The sequence below is a fragment of the Heterocephalus glaber genome, unplaced genomic scaffold (assembly GCF_053883595.1).
Source record: "Heterocephalus glaber isolate CG9 unplaced genomic scaffold, H.glaber_assembly_v1.0 deba00000122, whole genome shotgun sequence".
Classification (NCBI taxonomy): Eukaryota; Metazoa; Chordata; class Mammalia; order Rodentia; family Bathyergidae; genus Heterocephalus; species Heterocephalus glaber.
This window is the reverse complement of record NW_028258138.1, coordinates 703,753-720,980: the sequence shown is the minus strand read 5'-3', so window position 1 is coordinate 720,980 and position 17,228 is coordinate 703,753. Positions and strand designations below refer to the sequence as shown.

The window sequence follows — 17,228 nt, the reverse complement described above, 5'->3', positions numbered from 1 at the left end:
TTGGCCATGAGTATCTCCTATGGAGCCTCCACACTCCAGGTCTGCACATCCTCTCTTGCAACCATGCACACATCAGACCCCAGTGACTCAAGTGTAGGAACATCCGGATGAGTGCCCTGGGTACATGGAAGTACAGTCTACAGGGGATGCATCAGGACCCTCATGGGTACTGAATCCACGAGCCTATGTCCCTTATAAGAAATGGCACAACACTTCCTGTAACCTGTGCAGTCTTCCTGTATGCTTCAAATGATATCTAGATTAATTATAATATCTAACACAATGTAAGTGCTATGGAAGTAGTTTACACTGTGTTGTTTAGGTAATAATGACAAGGAAAAAAACCTGCATATTTCAGGACGGGTGCAGCAGTCATCCAAGGCCTGACAGCATAACACATGGGTGGGGCAAGAGCAAACAACACACTTAGGCAGCCTGCGTGGGCAGGCTAAGGCCCATCAGAGGGCAGCCCAGGAGGGTGCCCCAGCACTGTGTTCTTGTGGGTTCAGTGCAGGGTTCAGCATACTGAAAATTCAAGTATTGCTTTTTTGAATTTTCTGGAACTTGGGGCAGGACAGGGGGCACATTTTCAATCTTCATTTAGTCGAATAAGTTTAATCTCATTTCTTTATTTTTGCTTTTGTTGCCTGTATTTTTGGTGTCTTCCAAGAAAACCACTGCCCAAAATAATGTCATGGAAATTTGCACCTATGTTTTCTTCTAGTAGTTTTACAGTTTCAGGTCTTAGATTTAAGCCTTTGCTTGATTTGGAGCTGATTTTTTTGTATATGATATGAGATAAGGATCCCATTTCATTCTTCTACATGTGGGCAACCAGTTTTTCCAACACCACTTATTGAAGAAACTGTGTCCTTTTAGTAACACAGTGAGTTTCTTGTAGGCAGCACAAGATTGAATCCTGTTTTTAATCCACTCTGCTAATCATTGTATTTTAATTAGACCATTTATATTTAAAGCAGTTATTAAGATACCAGGGCTTAAGCCTGCCATTTTATTTTTATTGTTTGTTTGTTTTGTTTCTATTTATCTAGGGGTTTTTTCCCCCCTGCCTTCCTGTAGGTAACTGAACTTTTTAAAAATTCCACTTTGATTTATTGACAGTTTTTAAGTGTCTCCATGGCTTTTGGCTTTATGTGTGTTTTTTCTATTGTTTGTTTTTAGTGTTTTTTCCAGGTACTTCTCTGTGTGTGCGTGCACATGTATATGTGTATACTGCACATATACATGACTTAGCAATTCTAATTGTTAACATTTTACCAGTTTGAGGGAAGGATTCTTATAATTTTTTACCCTCCTCAGTTTATAATTGTTTCAGATATTTCTTAGCCATACTATTCACATCAGGCAGTGCAGAAAGATCTGCTTCAGTTATTAAACATCATTTTGAAAGCTCCAGAGGTCTGGGGTCTATTGCGTTTGCCCTTGGTGTTGCGGCCATGTCTCCTCCCTCCAACATCTTGAGATTCCCTCCACATGGCTGCATTTCTGGTGAGAGGCCTCACCGGGCTGTTCCCGGGGAGCTCAGCCAACAGCAGTATTCTGGTTTCCCTTGGTCCTGGGAGGACTTTCTTCCTCTTCACTCCCTAGGGATGTGCAATTCTGAGCTGAGGGTCCTTCCCTCCTCAGGCTTAAAAGCACACCATGTCTCCTGCTCTGCAGCTGCTGGGGAGAGGTCTCAGCTGTGGCCTGTCATCCCTGCATGCTGCAGCTCTCAAGTTTTTCCTCGACTCCAGCATTTAGATGTTTGCTAAAGATGTGTGTTTGTGTGGAGTTGTTTGGGTTTATCTTGTTTGAAGTTTGGTCAGCTTCTAAAATGTGTAGGCTACACTTTTGCCAAAGCTGAGGAGCTTAGCTGTTATTTCCTCTGGTGCTTTTTCAGCTCATTCTCTGGCCCTGGTGATATGAGTGCCCATCTCCTGCCACCATGCTGCAGGTCTCTGGAGCTCTTGCTGTCCCTCCTGTTGGGGCTGAGGTTTCTGTTGCTGTCTCCCAGCTCTGGCTCTTTCCTCTTACCCTCATCACATCATGGCCCTTTTGGTACTGCTATTTCCATTCGTTCTGTACATCTTCCATCAGTTTGCTGAGAATTTTCTGTTTCTCTGATGAGACATTATGCTTCTTCATTGGTTGAAAAAGGATTCCTAACTGTTCAGTGAAGCATTTTTATGGTGGCTGTTTTACACTACTGTCAGATAACCCTAACATCTCTGTCGTCCAGGGTTGGCCTCTTCGACTGTCTTTTATTCCCTCTGGATTCTTTCTGGGTCTTGGTGTGACGGGCGATTTTCTGTTGACACCTGCACATCTGTGTATTATGTGGTGAGACCCTGGACCTTACTACTGCTCCTGGCACAGCTCTGGCAGTGGGTCAAGGGCGTGTCCAGGTCCTCACGTGCCCTCTGGTGATGCCAGAGTGGGCCAGGGCCAGTGTTCTGGCTCTACCCCACCCCTGCTGACACCTCCCTGGCTCTGAGTGCCAGCACTCCTCTTCACAGCTCTCATGTGACCTCTGCTAGTACACTGAGCCAGGACCAGGGCACCTTAGAGCTTGGCGAGGTGGGGGGCTCCCACCCCAGCCTCTGTGGTCCAGGGGAAGGGTGGCCAGAGTAGGAGATGTTGCAGCAAGCATTCCCCACGTGGCCGGCCTCCTTGGTGGGGATTCTTGCTTGTCCCCATCTATTGGTGTCTCCAGTGTGCAGCCTTATTCACCTCTGAGTGTGAGACGGCAGAAAGGAAGCCCACGCAGAAAGGAGGCCCGGAACAGTCTCCCTGGTCACTCCGGGGCCCTGTCCCTGGCGGCCTGGCTTCCCAGCAATGCCTGTGTCTTCCTGTGTCTGCCATGGGTGTCATATCCTCCTGTTGGCTGTTGCCAGGAGCTAGGGGAAGCCACTAACTCTCCCTACAGCAGGTGTCTTGCTGCTCCTGCTGAGCTGTGACTGCAGGTCACAGGCATGGCCAGGGCTGCCTGGGTCCTCGCCCATTTTGCATAGTCAGCTGAGCACTTCATCGAGTCCCCTAGCCTCTCCTCTTGCCCACCCTTCCATCAGTAAAGTGGAGAGACAGTGGTGACCCCACCACAGCGGAGGATGGTCAATGAGACCCCACGGAAATAGTGTAACCCCACGTGTGGATTTGTCTGACCTCTGTGCTTCTGTGTTTCTCGGTGAGAGTGCAACTTCTCATTTCAAGGTCACAGACATCTCGGACTCTGTCCATCTTGCCAGACCACCCTTCCCAAAGTCACACTGCTGCCTCAACACAGCCCCTGAGGCAGAGCTTATGTGCAGCATGCCTTGGAGAGCACTGCAGTGGGGAGCAGCACAGGCTGCCTGAAAGCCAGCAGGCCCAGGACCAGATGGGGTGCCTGGAGCCGAGGCGGGCCCTGCAAGGGCTGCCCTAACTGGCTGCTGGTGTGCACCAGCCCAGGGCACCCTGTCATTCCTTGCAGTGGTCTGTGCCCCAAGACTGGTGCAGGCACTGTCCCCAGACTTTCTGGCCCTGGCTGTTGTTCATCTGAGCCCCAGGCCTCCTCTCACTGCCGCCCCGTCCCCCTCACTAGCCCTTCCCCTCTCCTTTCTTCTCGTCTTTTCGCGTCCTGGTCCCTGTCACTCTGCTCACCCTTTTTCCTTTCTTTCTCAGTGGTTGTCTCCACAGTAGTGGCAGGGCTGCTGTCTCTAACCCATTGTGCTTAAGATATATGTGTGTGTGTGTGTGTGTGTGTGTGTGTGTGTGTGTGTGTGTGAGATGTGTGCACAAGGGGGTAGTTCTGGGAGCAGTGAGAGATAGGGGCCCACACTGAGCTGTGGGAAGAAGGGCTTTGGGTTCTGGGACAAGGGGGTGGCAGGTGTAGAGCCCTGCAGTGCAGTCTCTGGGGAGAAGGGCGGAGGGAGAGGGAGGGGCAGTGGGTCTGGTGGCGGGGCGGGCTTGGACTTACTCTGAGAGCTGAGAGAAGGGGGGTAGCCAGCAGGGCTTACCCACGGGTGAGGAAGGGTGGGTAGTACTGCCTCTGGGGGCAGGGGCTTGGGTTCCAGTGTCAGTGGCTGGGCCGGGAGGAGAAAGGAGAGGCTTGGCCTGAGTGCTGGGTGGAGGATGCTGAGACAGTTGGACGGGTGAGTGCCCTGGCAGATGGGAGGATCGAGCAGGCAGGCCTAGAAACCCATGCAGCTGGACCAGCCTCCTGCCCTGGGAGTTGAGGTGCAGGGCATGTGCTGGGCTGAGGCCCTTGTGTGGACAGTGTTCCCACAACATGGCACTGAAGCCAGGCTTAATTGAAGCCAGGGTTGGACAGGCTTGCTGGGAAAGTGTGGACAGGCTAGGGATGACCATGCCTGTTTCTTCTCAGCCTCCCTTTAGGTGACCCAAAAATATCTTAAATGGCAGCACTGAAGAGAACAGGGAGGGGCTTCCAGAGAGGAGAGGGAGGGTCCTAAGAGGTGCTGCCAGTCCCACATGGCTACAGATGACTGAGCAGAGCGACAGGCCTTGCTTCCTGCTGAGTTCCTTCCAGCAACCACCTTGGCCCTTAATTCCCTCATAGTCCTGGGTGGACAGGGCTACCCAGGGCTACTGGGTGGACAGCCAGTGTGGGCTGGATGCAAGCATGGCTTGGGACACTCTCAAGTCACCACGAGCACACAGGTGTCCCGGGACAGCAGAAGACAGGTGTACGGTTTCTCTACCCCATGGCTGTCAAGAGGGCTGTGGTCCAGATGCTGCAGCTGGAGCAGGGTGAGTCCTTAGGACTGAGTCCTGATCCCAGTGACCATGCCATTCCCCAGACAGCTCCTCCCCTCGAAGTTCTTGGAGGGCCTGAACAGCCCCTTCCACCTCTGTGGGGAGAAGTGCTGGTCTGTGTGACTGATTGCTGCTGACAGCTGGGAGCCAGAAGCACCCGGGGCAGGCACTGACCCACTTTCTCCTCCCTGGGCTGGAACATTTATGTAACAGATGCTGCAGGGCTGTGCTGTCCCCCTGGTGGGAGGCGATGTCTTTAATTAAAAAGGAGGCAGAGCCTCAGACTGGCCACGATGTGATCCAGCTTTTTGGTGTTAGGAAGTCAGCCTTACAGAAACATGAATTTGTAAGAAAGTCTTTTGGCCTGTCACAGATGTCTGTGTAGACATCCAGGGCTGTTTGGTGCCAGGGAAGCCACTGGAGCTGGGTGTGCTGTTTTGCAGTACATCTTCACAGTGCTCTGCAGGGAGCATGCAAATGTGCTGGCCACAGAACTCCTCCTCCCTGTGCTGTTCCGCAGGGCAGCCAGCAGCCACTCAGAGGTGCCCAGTGAGTTAGGTTTGAAAAGTGAATAGGACATGTGGCTGGTGTTGGGCCGTGCCGATAGAGACATTAGTATGCCAGGATGATCTTAAGCACTCTTTGCTACGTAAAACCCTTGTTGAGTGCTGTGTTAACACCCTACGTTAAATGCCTTGTGGTTCAAAAAACTTCATTTTATCATGAATAATAATGAGAATTAATGATTTGAGTTTTTGAGGAAGTTGGCTGTAAATCCATTTTTAAAACATAAGTGCAATAGCCCGTTATTTCCTTGATGCAGGAGTGTATCCATCGCTGTCCCTTTATACACTGCTGGTCACCAATGCTTGCCCTTCCAGACATCCTGACACACCACTCGGCTGACTGAACAGGCTCTTGCTCTGTTTTATGTTTGTGTTCTCCTTTTATCACATTTTCAGGGGAAATACTGTGATGAGGAAAACAATTTTTGACCCAGTTTTTAACGATAGGCCCAGCTCCTGGTTATGTCAGTGTCTGGGTAACCTGCTGCATGGGACTAGCCACACACATGTCCCCAAGTCTGTCCCTGAAGGGTCTCCTAGGGCAGCTATTCCCCTGGGACAGTGTTGTCATTGAGTGAAGGTGTGAGTGAGGACTGTGGCAAGGACTTGCCTGAGCACAGTCTCTGGTTCATCCCAGGGAAGCACAGCCTTGCCCTTCCTCTCCCCAGAGACGCTGCCCACCTCTCAGGTGCGCATCTTGGTAGGTATGCAAGGCATCTGGAGGCTCATCCTGAGCCTCACATGGAAACCTACCCGAATGCTTCCCACCCCAAAGCAGCCTCTCCGTCTACCACATGGCTCTTCACTATGGGAACCTGTTGCTACCTATGCCCCCCTGATGCGCTGCTGTGGGTCCTATGGGGGCCACCCACACCCATGGCCTGCCCTGGGACCTGCTCTGTCTCCTCTCTGTCCCTGGGGACCCCCGTATCCCTATATCCATGCCCCATGCGGGGGGACTGAGTGCTACCCTCTCCTGGACACCAGCATCTCTCTTGCCCCCTTGCCTCTGGAATCCTTGTGGACCCCACTCCTTGTCTTCCCTGCCTCCCTTTTATCCTCTCAGGGGCACATCTGCAGGCACCGCTGTCTACAGATATGGCTGGGCAGCAGCTGCACCACTGTGGTGAGGATGGCATGTCCTCATACCTGGGGATCCCTGACAAGAGACTGCCTCAGGAGCTCATGGGGAGCGTAGTGCTGGGGGCTCCAGAAGTTCAGGCTGCTCCCCAGCAGGAGCCTGGATCCAAGTGACCTTTAAGGACACAAAGTTGTCCTGTTATTTCCCATGAGCATTTCCATTGTACCACCTTTGATCAATCTTTGCCTGCAAGTAATGGAAGGAAACCTTAATGTAGCCCAGGGGCACCCCCTGAATTCCTGCCTGTAGGAAGCTAGAAGAAGCACAGGTCTATGGTGGGGTGGGGTGGGGTGGGGGATCTCTGACAGCTCTGGCTGAGGGATTTCAGCAGTTCGGTTTGGCAGCTTCGTGGCTGGAGACTGAGTCCACATAAACAATGAGGCTACCAAGGCCTGTGTCCCCACATGCAAAGGGACCAATGCAGTACCTTCCCTTATCCTTGAGAGTAAAGCAAGTGGCCTCTGGGAGAGGGTCCTAGAATGCCAGGGCTGCTTCTGGTGTGACTGGAAAAATGGGCAGGACTAAGACTACAAGGAGAGTGGGGGCTGGCCAACCCCAGGCAACAGGGCGAGCTCTCTCTGGGACCACACTGGGGCTCCTATGCTCTCCGACTTCTGAGAGTGGTGCTGCTGTGACCCTCTTCACAGAGGAGGAGACCGGGGCCGGAGGGTTTCAGTGACCTACCCAGGGGTGCCGTGAGTCATGGAGAGCCCGATGTGAGCCACCAGGTACCCCAGGCCCTACAGGTGAGGCCTCGTCAGCACATGGCAGTGATGGCAGCACATCCACTCCTGCATGGGAGGCCAGAGTTCCTGCAGGTCAGCAGCTCTGCTGGTGGCTGATGGTCAACAGCCCACCTTCTCTTTCTAGGTGACACCATCCGGGCCCCATCTGTCCTTCCTCACAGCACCCTCAGCACCTTAAGCCTCCACCCACAGCTGTATTTTGGGAAAAAGATGGAGTCCAAGGTCTCAGAAGGTGGCCTGAATGTGACCCTGACCATCCGCCTGCTGATGCATGGAAAGGTACAGAGTGGCCCCAGGAGGAAGGGGTGAGACACTGAAGTCTTTGCTTGGTGTTTCTCACTCTGAGCTCTCAAGCAGGCACAACCCCTCCCACGTGACACCCTTCCTGGAAGCACTTCAGATGCAGTGGCCAACCCAAGCCCTGTCCCTGAGTGCCCCAGTGCGCCTTTCGACAGGCAGGTTGCTCTCCCTCCGAGTCAGGGCATCCCCGCTCTAGCCCTTGCTGCTTCCCAGCCTGCATGCTGCCTTCCATGGCTAGGTCCCCTTCAGACAGGCTGAGCATGGCCTCTGCACCTCCCTCCAGTCTCCTTCCATCTGAAACACTCCTTTCTTTGACTCACTGGTGAAGGTTTCTGCCTTGCTCTTGTATGTGCCCCTCACTTGGCCTTGTTGAATGTCCCCTTGGCCTTGGCAGGAATGTCACAGAAGCCTTCCAGTCAGTGGCTCAGATGTCACTGTGGTGGCACTGGGTGGAAGATACCTGCCCACTCCCCATCCATTGTCCTTGGGCCTCATGCATTTGTTCACACATCCATGTCTATGTGGGCATGGAGTTGCCTTTGTTCCCCACACCGTCATTATTATCGCGACCTTCATACTGTTCCTGCCCTGGCAGCGGCTGAGCCCCCTGACACATCCCCACCATTCCTACAGCACTATCTCCTTTTCCTGCCTCACCTTGCCCTTTTCTGGATCGGCCCCATCCCCAGGAACCCTGGCTTCTTTGAGCAGACAGGATCGGCACTGGGAGCACTCTCTGCTCTGCCCACTGGGATTCCTAGAGGGAGTACATGCCCAGGATGTTCACCTGGGAGGTGCAGAGATGGGCCCACCTGCCCTGCAGACAGCAGCGACACAGTGGGCTCTCTAGGGGTAGTGTCAGTGCCCCCAACCCCGTCACCTTCAGTGCCACCATGCACTCCTGGGAGGTGAAGCCAGCCTGTGGCAGGTTGGGTCAGGGTCAGGATCAGGGTCAGCCTTGCTGCACAGGGATGGCATATGGGTGCCCTCCTGGTCACTTACCTGGGGAGCAGCTGGCCTGCCCTCCTCCTGGGCTCCCCACTGGCCAGGCTCAGTCAGATCCTCCTGTGGGGTCCAGATTCTCTAGGCTGGGTATGGCTCAGCGGCAGAGCACTTGCCTAGTGTATACCAGGTCCTGGTGTGATCCCCAGGCCACAAAAAACAAATCAGTAAGTAAACTCTGCCCTGTCATGTCAGGGAGGTAGGCAGGTTTTGCAGCATGTATCCCAGACATTTTCCTTCTGCTGCTCTATGACATCTTTCTGTGATTTTTTTTTTCCTTACAGGAAGTTGGCAGCATCATTGGGAAGGTAATTATTGAATGAACTCTACCTGTCTTGAGTCTCTGTAAGGGACAGCAAGGACACCAATAGCCTTGGTTTTGGGTGGCCCTGAATGCCCCCCAGGCATGCAGCACGGTGCAAGAGACAGTCAGGATCCTGCACACCCTGAAACTGGCCCTGGGCCCTGCGTGAGCCAGGAAAACCATTCTCCCTTGGCCCAGCAAGGCCCCCTGGCCACTTTGCTAGCTCCCAGGACACCTGCATTGCTGACCACCACCCATTTTCTGGCCATGGGAGCCCAGCATTCTGTAGCAGCCCTGTAATCTGCACTGTGCATTCCATGAGGGCAAAGGCCTGAGGGGGAGCCTGCTGTATGTGTGAGGGGAGCCTGCTGTATGTAAGGGGGGCCTGCTGTATGTGAGGGAGGCCTGCTGTATGTGAGGGGGGCCTGCTGTATGTGAGGGGGGCCTGCTGTATGTGAGAGGGGCCTGCTGTATGTGAGGGGAGCCTGCTGTATGTATGTGAGGGGGGCCTGCTGTATGTGAGGGGAGCCTGCTGTATGTATGTGAGGGGAGCCTGCTGTATGTGAGGGGGCCTGCTGTATGTGAGGGGGGCCTGCTGTATGTATGTGAGGGGGGCCTGCTGTATGTGAGGGGAGCCTGCTGTATGTGAGGGGCCCTGCTGTATGTGAGGGGAGCCTGCTGTATGTATGTGAGGGGAGCCTGCTGTATGTGAGGGGGGCCTGCTGTATGTGAGGGGGGCCTGCTGTATGTGAGGGGGCCTGCTGTATGTGAGGGGGCCTGCTGTATGTGAGGGGAGCCTGCTGTATGTGAGGGAGGCCTGCTGTATGTGAGGAGGCCTGCTGTATGTGAGGGGAACCTGCTGTATGTGAGGGGGCCTGCTGTATGTGAGGGAGCCTGCTATATGTGAGGGGGGCCTGCTGTATGTGAGGGAGGCCTGCTGTATGTGAGGGGAGCCTGCTGTATGTATGTGAGGGGAGCCTGCTATATGTGAGGGGACCTGCTGTATGCGAGGGCCGCCTGACACCAGGGCCGGCACCGCACCTCTGTGTGGGTGGGCTTTGCCCAGATCAGGGCCCCGCACCTGCTGGCTAGGTCAGACACACTTCCCCTTGCTGTGGGGAGGCACCAGTGCCTCATCATCTCGCCTCTTCCTCGGAGTAAGCACGTTAGGCATCACTGTCTGCAAGATGGGGGTGACTGAGCCTGGGCAGTGCCCGTCAGGTACCTCACAGCCTGCAGACATCATGGCCCTGTGTATGTAGTGCCACGGCAGGAGATGCTGGGCCAGCCTAGAACCCACCGCCTGCCAGCTGTGCTCCTGCAGAGCATGCTCCCTTCCCATGCCACCCTCCATCCCGGAAGGGCTGCGAGGTGGTAGGGAGGGGTTGTATGTGAGTGGAGAGACCGCACTCCCAGGCCAGCAGGAAGCAGGCAGCCCCCCTGCCCAGCCCCTCGGCACCGTGCCCACTCTCCTTGGCACACAAGAGACATGTCTGCCAGCATACGGGCCACGCGAGGCCCATGAGCCCTCCACAGGAATGCCATTGACACTTTTCCCTGTCTCCATCTCCATTCCAGAAAGGGGAGACTGTGAAGAAGATGCGTGAGGAGGTGAGTGTGCTTACCCTGGTGACGTCTGTCTCCCAAGTTGGGGCCTGCCCTGTGGGCAGGGATGGCAGGGCCTCGCCGTGTAAGGGCAGGCTTCCCACTGACACCAGTGCATGCGAGGTTCCAGTGCCAGGTGCATGCTCCCTTCCACACCACTTGTGGTCCTTTTGCTAAATGAAAACTTCACTGTGAAGGAGCTTGCTAGCCGAGTGCGGTGGCACATGCCTAAAATCTTAGTGCTCTAGGAGACTGAGCCAAGAAGGTCACAAATTTGAGTCTCATCTGACAACTTAGTAAGGCCCTGTCTCTGAATGAATGAATGAATAAAGAAATATGGCTTGGGATATAGGTTCAATTCCCTGTGCCATAATTTAAAAAGAAAAAAGGAAATTGCCGAAGGAACCCCAGTGCCGGGTGGGGCTTACAGGCAGGGCCAACGCCTGTGTTTGTGGTGGGCATTGCCCACCAGCTTAGAGAACCCAGGGCAGCACTGTTCCCACGGCTTTTCCTGCCAACACATTTGCTCTGCTCTCGCCCTAGAGTGGTGCCAGGATCAACATCTCGGAGGGAAACTGCCCAGAGAGAATCGTGACCATCACAGGCCCAACAGACGCAATCTTCAAGGCCTTCGCCATGATCGCCTACAAGTTTGAAGAGGTGAGGCATGCCTGCACGAGACTGCCACCAGCGGGCTTGGGAGGCTGTGGGCCCCACATCAGTCCCTAGACAAGAGATTGGCCCAGCCCGCCCCAGACACCTTGCTGGGCTGCACACTGCTCGAGCTCCTGTCGCCTCATCTGCCTCTGAAGTGCCCTCTCCCACCCTGGCCCTATCTAATTCAGCTGCCCTCCACCTAAAGCAGCCCCTCCAGCAGGCACACGCTGGAGAAGACCCCTCACTGGCATTCCCCAGACCCCACCCCGCCCGAGCACCAGGCCCAGCCTCAGAGCACCCTGCCTCCCACCAGGGCCCTCTGGTGCTGCTGACCCCAGCCATGGCCACGACTCCTTCCATGGGCCTCAGCAAAGCTCTGGCCAGTGTGACCCTGGCCTCAATCACACACCACACAGCAGCTGACCTCCAGGGGACACATACCGTGCTGCTGGACCACACATGGTGTGGATGCAGCACTTCTGTGCGCCTGAGCTAGAGCTCAGCATTCTCATGTGTTTCCATTTAGTGTCTTCACTCAGAGGGCAATAAAGAGCTGAGGGTGTGTTCTGTCGCAAATGAACACAGGGCCACATGCTGCTAAGCCAGGCTTTGCCACTGAACTTCACCCCTATTCCAGAAAGTGTTGATAAATTTAATTGCCACTGGTCTGTTCAGCTTCCTTGAAGACTGTGAGTGGTACAGGTGTGTAGTTTTTCAGTAAGGGGTAGCCACTTACCCAATTCTCATAAAGACTCCGGTAAAGTATGTGCCCCAATCAGTTGATATAAAGTTGGTATGTTCCAGGCTGGAGACATAAAACCAAGCAGTTTTTCTTAAAGGCTATAGCTTTTCAACAAGAAATCACCCTAGCATCCTGAATAGTCATGTGATCACTGCAACCCTTCAATCCCAGAAAGGAAACAGGTGACTCCATCCCAAGGTATTCAAGGCCTTGGAGCTGAGTATCACCTTCCCATCTCTTCTAGGATTGTGTTGTTGACAGGTGATACAGGACCTTAAAATGCCCTCAGCTCTCTCTTACAGTTTCTCTGTGATGTTGGTTTCAGACACTGACCAGTCTGTCCACTCCACGATGAGTAGTTGTATGGACAACTCTGCTGATGTCCATTGTCCCCAGGGATGCTTTTGAGAGTGCAGAGGTCACCTGGGGAAGGGCTCTCTGGCCTCCCCATCCTTTCTCTCCAGAGTCAGGGATTAGACACTGATATCTTACTACGGCCCCTTTGAATGCCCCCTGCTGTGCATCCTGTGTGGGTGCCAGATTGAATTGCCCTTAATTGAAGCAGCCTGTGTGATCTGCTGAAGCCTTTCCTCCATATTCTCTATTTGCATCAGCCTCGGTCTTCATGATCTCAGCCCTAAGTGTCCTCTCCTCACTGTTCATACCAGACAGGGCTTCAGCAGAGATGAAGACCCCCGAAGTATTCCGAAGTCATGGACTCCCCAGAAGCATCACTGGTGTCTGTGTTTGTGCTTACTCTCTGGCCTTTGATGGTTGACAGTGTATTCTGCTGTCTCTAAGGAGAGCTGAGGCAGGCACTTAGTCTGCCCAGGAGGCCATGGCAGTATACCACAGCCTGGGGACCCTAACCAGCAGATGTTTACTTCTCACAGCTCTGGAGTGGGGAAGCCCAAGGTCAAGGCACCTGCCATCAGGCCTGGTTTCTCTTGGGGCGTCTGGCCTTAGATTGCAGATGGCCACCTCCTCTTTGTCCTTCTGTCTGTGGGCACACCCCTGGCACCTGGCTTTTCACCGGATCCCAGTCCTATTGGACTGGAGCCAACTCTTACGACCTTTCAACCTCCTTAAGTCTCCATCTCTAAATAGTACACTGGGGTTCAGGGCTCCCAGATGACTTTGGGGACACAACTGAGTCCATATCCTGTCCCTTGCTTGACAACCTCCAGCTTCAACTCTGAGGATGGTGCGTCAGGGTTCTCAGCAGGGCCTGCCAAGGCCATGAGCCAGGAATCAGAACCCTGTTCAGGGTTCCTGTTCTCTGAGCAAGGTGGAAGGGCCTCTATATATTGTACCAGAGCAGAAGCTCCATGGAAATGTTAGTCCTTTAGGTCTTGGCTAGGGGCCTAGGAGAAGTAGGAGGCAGTTCAGTGCCCCAGGGCTCAACTGCCCAGCACCCTGCTGTGCCCCGTGAAAGTTCATGTGTTGACTGTCCCTGTCTGCCAGTGTATTGTCCAGCACAAAGCAGGGTCCCCCGCACGAAGCACATGGCTGCAGGAGGATATGTCAAGGATGGTGTCCCGCTGGGTCCTGCCAGGCAAGGAGGAGGACAGTGGTAAAGACCCACAGCAAAGCCAGCTTAGGGTCAAGGGTGTAGCAGTAGCTTGGGCAGCTTTCCTGATCTGACTTGAGGGATTTTTCTGTCTTGATTTTTATCCCTCAAGACGAAGACAGGATCCTCTTTCTTCCTGTGCTGCATTTGTTCACACCATCTGCATGTTCTTGTTGGCAGCTGGTGGCTGAAGAGTGGGCCACCATTCTGCTGGGACTACAGGGCCACAAGTTCATTTGGTCCTGCCTCATTTTTCTTCTGGAGCCCTCTTGAATGTTCTGCCAGGTGTTGTGGTTCAGCTGATGGGCCATCCTAATTTGTGTCTTCAAATTAGGCTCGTCTCCACTGAGCAAACAGGATAGTGGATGGTGCCATACCATCACCTTCCACAGCTCCTGTATGTTGTTAGAAGGCACCTTCCAGTCTGCCCAGAAATCCCCCCAAGTCTTTTTCTTCCCCTGCATGACGTGTTGAATCAGTTCCTATTGGAACTGTCTTGCTTGTGGCTTTTAGACCTTGCCCTTCTGTGGGGCCTTTTCTGACCACTGGATTTGTGGACCCTGGGTCCTCTGCACCAAAAGAATTTAAAGTTCTGCTAACCATTGCTGGTTTTATCTACATGGGGAAGTCCTTAATTATAGTTTGTACTTCAGCTCAGATTCAGAGTTAGACACCACGGCCATCCATGTTGCCATCTCATGGTGGGTGGTTTCTGCAGCTGCTTGCATTGGGGATCTTAGGACCATTGCTGGGGAAAGGCAGGATGGAGTTGTGGGGAGTCGTGTTGGGAGCAGGGCTGGTATAGGAGATGCTGGAGGACGAGGAAGAGGGCCCCCGCTAGACAAAAGTTATGCTTGTTCCTGAGGTCTGCCACGTTGCTTATTCACTTTAGCCAGAGTCTTTCTGTTAAGTAATGTTTAAATCAGAATTTCATTTGGAGACCTCTGCAGCTAATCAAAATTCAGCCCATGGGCCTGAGAAGTCTTGTGCATTTCTTTTATAAGGTGCCTCTTGATTGGCTCCCTATAAAAGTCTGCTGTCCCCATGTGGCCACTGACAGCCCAAGCCATGCTTGGTGCAAGGAGGCCACTAGAAAGACAGGCACAGATTGTGGCTGCAGTAGGTTGGGCCAGGAAGGGGGGCTTAGACACACAGCCGCACAGGGCCGAAGGGCTCACATCCCTCCAGCACTGCCATCCCAGCTCAGGTGGGACCGAAGGGACAGACAAGCTGGATCAACGTCAAGCTCTGCACACACACCTGAGAGGAGAAGATCTTCATCCAGTTTTAGTGGTGACTCATGGCCATGCTTATCCAGGCGGATGCTGCTCAGGGAGACTACAAATCCACTAGCCTGTAAGAAAGGCAGCAGCTTGTGTTCAAATGTGCTTCAGCAGCACAGAGCTAGCAACAGGATGGAAGGACATGGCCTGGTCCACCAAGCAGCAGGAGCTAGTGACCAGCCTCACACCCCAGGCTAGGAAAGAACCACCCTGGAGCTCAGAGCCAAGAGAGCAAGGTCCAGACCCAGAGCTACTCCCTAGACCTCACGGGCAGGGGCACAGGGCCCTTGGGGTGCCATGCCTAGGTAGGGGAGTGTGCCCACAGCCAGGGAGAGAGCAGTGTGTGGAGATGAACAGCTGTGTCAACAGCAGCAGAGGCTGTGAGTGCACTGATGGCTGTGAGTATAGAGATGACTAGGACAGTAGCCAGCGACCCTCCCCTGGTGGGGCAGACCCTGAAACAAGTTTGCCGGACTTAGGCAGGGCAGGCTTTCTAGAAGCAGGCCTCAAGCAGCCAAATAGAGCAAATGCATAGCTGGCTTTCTGGGTGATCCTGAGTGGGAAGTGGGGAGAGACACCAGGAAGCTGCAGGCCAGGTGATGGCCTCCTCCCAGAGTGGTAGCTGCAGAGCTCAGCCTGTGAGCTGGAGTACCTCGGTCCCTGGCTTCCCTCCCTGTTCCCAGGCTACTTGCTCCATGGTCAGACTTTCTGGTACTACAAGTAACCAGGAGTCTCCACCCAGCACAGAGCCCCGGGGAGCTCCCTTCCACCTGTTCCCCAGTACCACTCCCCATCCTGCACCTCCTGAGTGCAGCACTGGGAATGATCAGATGTGTTGTTTTCCATAGCCTTGACATTGTTAGAGAGAGAGATGTTTTGGTGGGAAGTAAACCATGTCACATGCATCCTGACTTGGAGTTGTGAGGGACCATCCCCGAGAGGGCTAACCTCTGTCCCTCGCTTGTATGGAGAGTCTGTGTGAGTGCTCAGCATGCTGCAGTGGGCCCTGGGCCTCTACCAGGTCCTTGCTCCTGCAGAGCTCGGGTGCTCCCATGCTGATGCCTCTGGGTACCACCTGCCCCTAGTTTGCCAGACTGAACAGAAGCCTGGTCATCCCCTGAGCCTCTAAACATTGCACCTTTGCTTCCCACACCTCTGAGTTAATGACTTGTCTCTCATTCCTGGCTGGACAGCAGGGGGCCGTTTTCACCCCTCACCTGCTCCTGGTGACCTAGCCCCCTGCCAGTCTGCTTCCTTTTCCACCAGCACCAGCACCTCACATGTGGATCTGCCCAAACCTGCAGGCATCAAGCATGCCCTAGTCTTGAAGGTTCTGTGAGTGACAGCTTGCCCCTAGCAGGGCTTTTGCATGAGTGTGAGGACTCTATGAGCTCATTGAGTGTGTACCAGGGCTGTCAGGGCAAGGATGCTGTGTGTGCATCCTCCAGGTGCCCCCACCTATGCAGCTGCACTCAGCAGCCTGGGGCTAACATGTGTCTTTTCCTCCCTAGGACATCATTAACTCCATGAGTAACAGCCCTGCCACCAGCAAGCCCCCGGTGACACTGAGGCTGGTGGTCCCAGCCAGCCAGTGTGGGTCCCTGATCGGCAAAGGTGGATCCAAGATCAAGGAGATCAGGGAGGTACCAGGACCATCCCTAGCCCAGGGTCGGGCAGACAGTCCCAGTGGCTGCAGTGGCCCAGGCATCACACTGTACATCCCCTACAAGGTCTGCATATGCCGCCACTGGCCATGCTGACCTGGAGCTTACATGTGGTAGGGACAGATAATCCAATAATCGAGTGAAAGGTGGCTTGTGGGGACCTCACCATGTCCACAGACCTGCATGGTATCCTTGTGTGGGATGGCCCTGCTGGGGTTCTCCTGAGACAATGGCTTTGGCTGCACTCAGGCCTGATTTCTGCTCCTGCCTCATGCCATCCTTGCCCCCGGGACATCAACCAGCCCTCGATGGTGTGGTTGATACTCACAGGCCTCTGGCTTCAAGGAAGACCCAGTCCTTCCCTTACCCAGGAGGCATGATTCCTGTCATGATTCCTTTCCCGTTGGAATCCACCTTTCTCTCTGGCCTGTGGAATTCTTGTGTTTGGAAAAAGTGATTCCATCTCCCTGCACATGCCCTTCGCGGGGGGCGGGGGGGTACTCTGGAGGGGACATGCAGACTTGGGGTGTCAGTGCCAAGTGGGTGTGGAGGGGAAGTGACAGTGATGTGGGGGAGGGTGCAGTTTCCAGGGAACGATTCTCCCTGATGCAGATGTTCCCAAAGATTCAGGAGGTACTGCTCCTCCTGTGCATACTGCTGCCTCTGTCATTCCCCTCCCAACAGCCCCCTTTTCCAGTCCACAGGTGCCCAGGTTCAGGTGGCGGGGGACATGCTGCCCAACTCCACAGAGCGGGCGGTGACCATCTCGGGGACACCAGATGCCATCATCCAGTGTGTCAAGCAGATCTGCGTGGTCATGCTGGAGGTACAGTCTGCGCGTCAGGGGCTGGCACACACACCACCAGCCACCCCTCACACGCTGGGCTCACTGG

At 54.2% G+C, this 17,228-nt stretch overlaps 1 protein-coding gene across 41 annotated transcripts in view; it reads left to right on the top strand.

Moving 5' to 3' along the window:
- Positions 1-17,228, top strand: part of Pcbp3 (poly(rC) binding protein 3) — a 237,857-nt gene that overhangs the window by 195,238 nt on the left and 25,391 nt on the right. For all 41 annotated transcript variants that reach the window (XR_015451135.1, XM_021256416.2, XM_021256412.2 and 38 more), the window contains 6 exons: positions 7,333-7,487; positions 8,795-8,818; positions 10,393-10,425; positions 10,963-11,079; positions 16,183-16,314; positions 17,033-17,161. Coding sequence is in view for 40 of the 41 variants with exons in the window: in XM_087210755.1 (XP_087066881.1) it covers positions 7,333-7,487; positions 8,795-8,818; positions 10,393-10,425; positions 10,963-11,079; positions 16,183-16,314; positions 17,033-17,161 (590 nt within the window). In the remaining variant the exon portion in view is untranslated. The remainder of the gene's footprint in view (positions 1-7,332; positions 7,488-8,794; positions 8,819-10,392; positions 10,426-10,962; positions 11,080-16,182; positions 16,315-17,032; positions 17,162-17,228) is intronic.